This window comes from Phalacrocorax carbo, chromosome 8, assembly GCF_963921805.1.
Source record: "Phalacrocorax carbo chromosome 8, bPhaCar2.1, whole genome shotgun sequence".
NCBI lineage: Eukaryota > Metazoa > Chordata > Aves > Suliformes > Phalacrocoracidae > Phalacrocorax > Phalacrocorax carbo.
In genome coordinates, this window is record NC_087520.1 from 859,365 (window position 1) to 867,465 (window position 8,101).

Below are 8,101 nucleotides of genomic sequence, written 5' to 3' on the forward strand. Positions count from 1 at the left end.
CGAATCAGAACAGCTGCACTTTCTGTGCTCCCTGAGCACGTGAGGGACTGCAGAGGAGCAGAGGATGGGGCCTCCGGTGCCTCTCGGTAGGTGACTGCCTTTTAAAGATGAAAAGCAAACCCGGAACGGTCAAAAGGCCCTGAAAGCCCCCAAGAATTACAAACAGGGATTGAAAGCTAAAGAGAGAGAAAAATCTTAATTAGATCTCCACCAACCTGTAGAGGAACACATTTGGATTAAAATGAAATGGAGCTTTGTACTCTCAGGGTTTCAGCGCAAGAATGGAAGACGAATTATTCACATTTGCTGTTTGTGAAGCTGGATTGCTTTTTCTGTGAACTTGTCTTTTTACCTTCTCACCTTGTCAGAAAATTGTGAAAAGCTGCTGGGATGGTATATTTGGGGTAGTTCTTATCACGGCACATAGCAGAAACATTTCCATGGTTTCACAACACGGGCAGAGTTTCCTATTTAATCCTATCCTCCCCAAGTTAACTCCTTTCCTCTTGTGGTAAGCCAGCCTGTCCACCAACCTGCCTTGCATCTCACTACCATCGATATTTTCTCTTTGTGAAAATCTATCAATATTTAACACAGTGGTGTCAGTTTTGCGGTAAGATGAGAGGAACTACTAGAAACCTTGAATTATACATTGCCTGGCTGGGGGAACCTGGGGAGAGTTTTCTTTTGGACCCAAAGCTCTTGGAGTTGGTCTCCAGGACCTGCAGCTTGAAATCCTAATAATGGATGAGCAGCAGAAGAAACTCGCTCAGCGGCACGAGGGAAGGCCCCGCAAAGTGAGGTTCAAAATATCGTCCGCTTATAGTGGTCGAGTGCTAAAACAAGTCTATGAAGATGGGCAGGAGCTCGAGCCCCCGGCCAAAGAGCGCGCTCGGCATTTTCTCCGCCACAGCTTTGAGCCAGGGGACCATTTCTGTGGGGAAACGCCACAAAACAGGTTTTACTCGCCAGCCAAGCTGACTGCCCAGCGGATCAGCATATTCAAAGAGGACAACAAATACAGTCTCACCAGTAACTCTCCTCTCCTCAGTGACTACCAGGCAAGCGACAGTCATTGCAGGGTAAGTAATGTCCCAGCCTAGGGCTGTCAAACTGGAAACCAACCTCGGACTAAGCCATTTTTGGAGTAATATGGGAACGGGGGTCTCAAACTGTAACCACATTCGTTTAAAACTCAGCTTTGTCAGTCCAGGATTTTCAAAGAGTGATTTGAACTCTTCAGCCTTCAACCCACGAATTCTGCATTCTGCTTACTCTGCAAACAGCAGGAGCCGCGTTTTGCAGCAGCGCAGTCGGCAAGCGAACAGCATCTGCCAGCTGTGCTCCAGCTTCTCACCGGGTTGATTTGCATCTGTCCATTTGGTAGAATAAGATATAACATTTCCATATATATCAATATCTATACATAGTAATCCTAATGCATCTAAAGCAGTCAAATGTAAGGTGGATATTATCTTAATTGGTTATATTTAAAACATTAAAGTTGCATGACTTGAGCTAGCAAAAAGGTTAGTGCCCCTGGCAGCATACCAGCGAGCCTCCGAGCGAGGCATCCGCGTCCCCTGGCAAGTCAGAATTACCCTTCGGCTACTTCGACAATCCCAGTTTAGTTTCCCTGGGTATTTTGTTAACATATAATTAATACCAACGTTAAAGCGCCTCTTTAGTCCTAATAAAAAGCCAGTACCTGTGTACTATATGTTAAATTGATTAATACACAGGGATTATGTTCATTTTTTTTTACCCTGTCGAATTAGGTTTATGTTTCTTTTACTGCTATTTAGTTTTATCAAATCTAGACGTACCGTCTAAACCATTCACACAACAACGACGGCGTATCGGCGCTATTGACAATGCAGCCATCTCGCCTTGATACGCAAACTCTAAATGGAGTACGTTACATTGCCATAATCAGCAGGTTTGTAAAACTCGAGGTGAGTCTGCTCAGAGGAAAGGTGATAAAAAGGAAGACAGCGTGAGGAAAGCTGGCTTGCTGCACCGGTATCGGGCCTTTTCCTAGGCGAGAGCTCCTTCAGCTCCAGCTCAGCTGAACGACGAGCAGTTTGTGTCAGCAAACAAGCCAGCCCTCGCGCACCACCCCAGTCCTGCAGCGCCTGCGTGGTGGAGGTGCCCCAGCTGCCTGCAGAAAGGTCAAGAACTGAGCCTATCTCCAGAGAAAAGTGAGGTCGCTCAAGTACACCAACCGCGGCGATACAAAGAAGGTTGTGTTGCCATCCGTCGTGGTCTTTGGATAAATACGGAGTGTCACCCTGGCACTTACACAGCTAAAGAGACCGAAGTGCTTTAAAAAGTATAAAATGCTTTTTATGGCCTTGGCTTGAATACATTAAAAGTCTACTAATTCTTGGTGCTAATCAAAGTTGCATGTAGGAAACCCAGATGGCTGATATTTGACCTATATTTAGTTGATACACTGGGCATCTAGTTTAACTGAAAATATCAAACCACGATGAATCTCTCCTGCCTAAAGACAGAGCATTAACGTGATCTTATCCACGCCGTTAATTTGTTCTGCATTCTTGGGTAGCGCTCATCTCTCTTCCTAGCTTCCCCAACCATAAATACCTTGAGTAATCGTGCTACCTGGTACCAGTTCTGTTTTGTACCAACGTGCATTTGGTATTTGGAGTCACCACGTCTGGGTAGCGAATAGGAGGCTTTTAAAGCCTTCTGCAAACGGTAAGGGCTTGTGCTCCCCTGCCTCCCCCTCCACGCTCCTCTCCACAGAGGAGCAGGTGCCCAACTGCCAGGAGAGCCATCAGTACCTCACGCCAGCCGACGCGGCTCCGGCAGGGAATTTTCTTAGGAGAACATCTCCTTTTGCATCGCTTCCTGGCACAGATACTTACACCGAGCCAAATATGAAGAGTGTGTAAAGCGATAGGCTATGGTAACTGCCACGTGATACGTAGGGCGAAGGGAAAAGGGACCAGGTAAGCGAAATGCTGCTTTCAGAGAAACGTTTGACCATACCAAATTAATCTTTAAAATCATTAGAAAAGAATACAGTATCAAGTGTCCCCACAGGTGGTTGTTTATACTGGCTCCTTGCTGTTAGGAGCACAATTTAGCATTAGATAATGAGAATTTTTTATCATCTGACCCTTTTGCCAGCATTAATAAATCACAAAGAAAGGCTTTCTTTTATATCTGAAGAAACCCCATCAAAGGCTGCAGAATAGGTCACCATCATGGGGAATTTCTACTTCTGGCCAAAACCAGGGGAACGCCTCTCCACCCCCTCACCCCCCAAGTACTCAACCTTCAAAGAAATATGTAGGTCAATCCCCAGTGCAGAGGTTGCTTTCCCACACATGCCAACACCGCTGCTCTTAGAATTGTGCCGTTTTTCTTTCTTGCATGTGGGTTGGAATAAGCATTTACATCCCAGAAAGCTTTCCCCATCCAGAGCATGAGGCTCCTAAGATTTGAGCCGAAGCCTCAGCCTGATCCCATAGCCCATTAGGGCTGCTCTGCTCAGGGTGGTGGCGGGGGGCTCGGCGGTGCTGCAGAGCCAGCCGAGCGGGCGGCCGGGCGGAGGGGATGTTACTCTGGAAGCGTGGGGATCATCAGTGTTTGCAGAGTGTATTTCTACAGGCGAGACTCTGATAAGATCCTTCTACAGGCTTCCCCAATTCTAGACTTTGGCAAGATCATCATCTACACTAATAACCTGAAAATCATCCGTGCACCAATGGACCAGAAAGAGCTCATGAGAAGAATCATCCAGACTGAGGGAATAAATGACTGGGCCTTCATACACCGAGACAGGAAAGAAAGATTTGCTGGTGGACATAAAAAAGATGTGGGAAAAAAGGTTGCCTGCAACCAGTACGTACAGGTAAGTGAAAATGGAAAACGTTTTTTTTTCCCCTCGAAGACTTTTGGGTCTTATAGCCCTGGTCAGACCACTGAGTATTCCCACCCAAGCCCCATCTGTGTCTGTAGCTGGCACTTAACTAAATCTGGATTAAAAGCACCACTTTATTCCTCTTTCCACTTGGGAAATAACCAATCAACGCTGCACCGCAGTCCACCAGCGTGGACTCTGGGGACAGCTGTTCTGTTTCCAGATGCTCCTGTCTCCCACTCGATTCCCCCCCTGGAGATCACTGACGTTTATGTAGCTTGGCTTAGGTCCATCCTTCGTCAGCGTCTCCCAGTGGAATAAGAGCGGGCCGGAGTTTCTCCAGCCTGACAAGGCTAAACACAGCTGCTCTGTGGTTGAGACTGCCGGAGGCTAAAATTTTAATACCAGCTGAAATAAGATTGTGCCTTCCACTTGTTTTCTCACGGGTTAGTCTTTGTTGGTCAGAATCCCAATTAGTCTGACCATAATTCGATCCCACAAAACATAATGTTGTCGTGCAGGGCAAACACCAAGCATTAAAGTTCTGCAGATCTGAGACCGACCTGTGCTGAGTGCAGGTTACCTTGGTCCTTCTGCTGCCACGAGCCTTGCTCATGGCTCGCTTGCAGAGACCCCGTGGAAACTGAGAACAGCCCCGAGGAACTATGTAGGAGTTCTGGCTTTTGTCAGGTTTGAAATAAATTTAATTTTCAGAAAGAGGGCTTTAACATAAAAGCCAAGATTCATCCATTCTACTGGCAGACACCCGAGTCATCCAAATATCACTTCTGGGCCTTGGGGGAAAATATGTCGAAAAGGACCTCCGTAAGGTAAGCGATTGCCTTTCTTCGGTCGCCCTCGCTGGAGGAGCACGCTTTGGAGAAGGACAACAGCTCCTGTAAGGCATTGCTCCAGAGATATTTGTTAACCTTGGAAGAACTCGGCAAAGTACTTTTGTTCTCCTCGATGTTTGGGAACGAAAAGTAAAACTTGAAGGTTCTAAAACTATGATTTTTTTTTAAAGAATAATTTTGGACTTCCTATACACTGGTATTATGGACATTCACTTAAAGATGACCAAACCATAGGAAGGTTATCCTTCTGAGACGTTAATTAATTTGGACTACCAAATTCATAGGCAGGCACCAACATGAAGCGTACCTGGCACCAGCTCCCCTATCTCAGTTAAAACCTCGTTCCATAGCGCCATGTAAAGTGGAACTGCTGCACAGGAACGACGCAGGACTCTGAACCTGACATCAAAAGAAGGAACCTACGCCATGCTACGTTCTTCCTCATGCAGGCATTTAATCGTTTCTGGGCTCTGTGGAAGCACTGAATTTTGAGATGGGACTTGAAAGGAGCTGTCTGGCACCCTGGGAGAGAGTTGCAGGCACGAGGGACAGCTTGAAAGAAGCTGTGCATGTCAGTGACGAGGGATCTGGCGGGGAGAGGGCGAGGAGAAATGCTGGAAGAAACAAAGCACAGCTCAAAACTGAGGATTCAGAACCGGGAAGGTGGATGTGTTAAGAAATGACAGGAAGGTGGGTGGAGCTATTCAGACCCTTGCAGGAGGAGAAAGATCAATTTGAAAGTGTTGTGTTATGAGCCCAGCCACATTAACTTCTCATTTTCTGGAAGTACCCACAAGTTCTCCCCAAATATATGGGAGCCTTTTTCCTGAAGATCTTGCTGTAGAGAACTGAATATTTTTGGCCGAGTGGCATGTCAGGAGCACCAATTGCCACAAGACAGAATTTCCCTCTTTCAAGTACGTTACTGACTTTGGTGTCTGATATCCAGTAACAGATTTTTTTTTTCATGCTCTGTGTCTTTCAGGAAGGAGATGCTGAACGCGGTTGTTCCCAGTGTCAAGGGTCAGGCTCTGCTCCTTGCTCACTGTGCCACGGAAGCAAGTTTTCGATGCTGGCCAACAGATTCAGAGAGTCCTACAGGGCGCTCCGATGTCCGGCTTGCAACGAAAGTGGCCTGCAGCCCTGCCAGATCTGCGCGCCCGGATCAGGACAGCCATCCCCACAGCAGGCTACGAGCACCACAGCAACATTTTGTTGAAAACTTTGAATTATTTTACCTTCGAGCAGCCCCGCTATGATGGCAAGTTTTTAAAAGATGGGAAAGGCATGTTAAACATATGTCACTGTAAAAATGAACACCACAGCCCTGCTGCCGACTGTCCCTCTTGTCTGCTCCATACACCCCTCCGGCTTTTCAGTCAGCCCAGACCCCAGCTCTGCGGGGGTGACCCTATCCCCCCCACGCTAGGGGAAACGGCCAGCATTCCAAAGTTAAGCACCCGTGTAAATGTCTCTGGAGCTCAGCCTGGGTTTGCTGGCACCGTCCCTCCGCCAGGCATTTGGCGCCGGGCACGGCCAGGTCCCAGCCCACCAGGCGCTCCAGCAGCATCGTTAAAAGCAGCAGAAGCAGGTGTCGTTTGGGCGCGTCCGTAGCGTGTCAGCGTGTGGAGTCTGTCTGTATGACCACAGCAGAGCAGTGCCTCCCCTAGGTTTCAACTTGCTGAACGTTTTAAAATGGCACAGTCTTTTGTAGTTAACTCTGCATTTGCCCTGCCGTGTCACAGGCGTTTCCCGAAGATTTCGCCGGTTCTTACACCTGCTTTAGTGGACACAATGATTCCTTTGGGGTCTGATTTACGGGAAGAAATTGAAAACCCTTCCCAAACCTGCAGCTATAAAAAACGTACAATAATTTATTATTATAAATAGCAGTTATTAAGTTTTTAGCCTCCTTAGGAGGAAGTGCTGAACTAAAATTCCCCTGTACGATGCTCAGCACTTTTCAGGATCAGGCTGGTGGTGAGTCCTTTCTGTTGCTTAATATTAATCCCATGTTGTAATCTGCAGAAGGTAAACTCTAATTAGTTGAGGTGAAGCAATGATGTGGGATACTTTGCAGGCTGCCACTGGTGGCACAGAACACAGGGGCTTCAAGAGGTTGAGGCAAACGGGGGAAACACTACTCTTTCTCCCCCAGGTATTAACTTACTACATTTTATGTTCACGAGTACTGTTAACGCAGTCTTAACTCGCGTATTACCTCTGAGATGCTGATGAGTTAAGAGGCTGCTCACATGTACTTCATGCTGAGGTTGCAAGCCCAGGCAGGGTAATTTATGGCCAAGTTTCTATTGTCCTATGGTAGGTTATAAGATTTCTCTGTAATACTTAAATGATTAGAAATAATGTCGTTTTAGCTCTTAGACCTCCATATGCCTCCTACTGCAATTGTTCAGTGGCTAGTGAGGGTTTATTTTTCAAAAGTAAGTGCATAAATCTGTAGCAGATACTTGACTGGCTTCATTTATTGTATCAGGATCTGCAGTACAAAAAATGTAGTCCTTGGGGTGTTCACTGAGGGCAGATGAGACCTCACAAATCAGACATTGTTGTCAAGCGGATCTCTTCCCTCAAATTTGACCTGTTTGATCTCAGGGTTTGTTGGGCTCGTTCAAAAGTTTGCCAGCTTAAGATAAGAAAAAAGCAACCAGGCGAAATTGTTGCCCGATAGTTCAATGTTTACAATAAAACTAGATGCAAATATGCATTTATGAAATCAGTATTTATTGTTCTCGGGCAATTATGGTGTTTCTCAACCGCTGTTACTCCTCCTGGCCGCCTCAGCTGCTCCCATTCATCCCGACACGCCGCTGGGGCGATGCTGGCAGCGAGGAGCTCGGCCCTTCCCGTACTTCGCTGGATTCGGGCGGGCGCCCGGCCCCACCGGACCGGGGGCCACAGCGCCGGGCCGCGGGCAGCGCTAGGGCCGGGCGGCACCGTCGCAGCCGGCTGCCTCGGCGCCCCCTGCTTTAGACGCACTCGTATTATTTTTTTGTAATACACTGACTTGATTTGCCCCACAAATGCTCTCGTTTTACCCGAAAAAGGCATCTGAGCTTTCCCAAAGCATCACAGCCAGGCTACAGCTGAGGCAGCGGGTCAGCGGAGCGTGCTGCTGTTCGTATCTCTGCCGCAGCCGGGGGCGGCCCGCCGGGCTCGGCCTGTGGCGCGCGGCGGGGCGCGGCCGCGGCCCTCACGCCCAGGGCTGCCCTGCTCCAGCCCGCTCCCGCCCAGCGCCTGCGGCCGGGCCCGGGCCCGCTGTGAGGGGCCGGGGGCCGCGCTCCCGTCCGCCCGGCGCCGCACGGGGGGGTGTGTGGGTGTGCGTGTGTGTGCG

At 48.4% G+C, this 8,101-nt stretch overlaps 1 protein-coding gene across 1 annotated transcript; it reads left to right on the plus strand.

Moving 5' to 3' along the window:
• Positions 1-217: 217 nt before the first annotated feature.
• Positions 218-7,253, plus strand: GRXCR2 (glutaredoxin and cysteine rich domain containing 2). The gene is made up of 3 exons (XM_064458225.1): positions 218-1,082; positions 3,668-3,883; positions 5,732-7,253. The coding sequence occupies exons 1-3, from the start codon at positions 744-746 to the stop codon at positions 5,963-5,965; spliced, it is 789 nt and encodes a 262-aa protein (XP_064314295.1). The 5' UTR covers positions 218-743; the 3' UTR covers positions 5,966-7,253.
• Positions 7,254-8,101: the final 848 nt, after the last annotated feature.

Bases quoted from the DNA above. Each gene is read 5' to 3' on its own strand.
- GRXCR2 (XM_064458225.1), top strand. From the start codon at position 744: ATGGATGAGCAGCAGAAGAAACTCGCTCAGCGGCACGAGGGAAGGCCC. The intron at 1,083-3,667 runs GTAAGTAATGTC...ATCCTTCTACAG, and splicing joins CAAGCGACAGTCATTGCAGG to GCTTCCCCAATTCTAGACTT. The intron at 3,884-5,731 runs GTAAGTGAAAAT...TGTGTCTTTCAG, and splicing joins CCTGCAACCAGTACGTACAG to GAAGGAGATGCTGAACGCGG.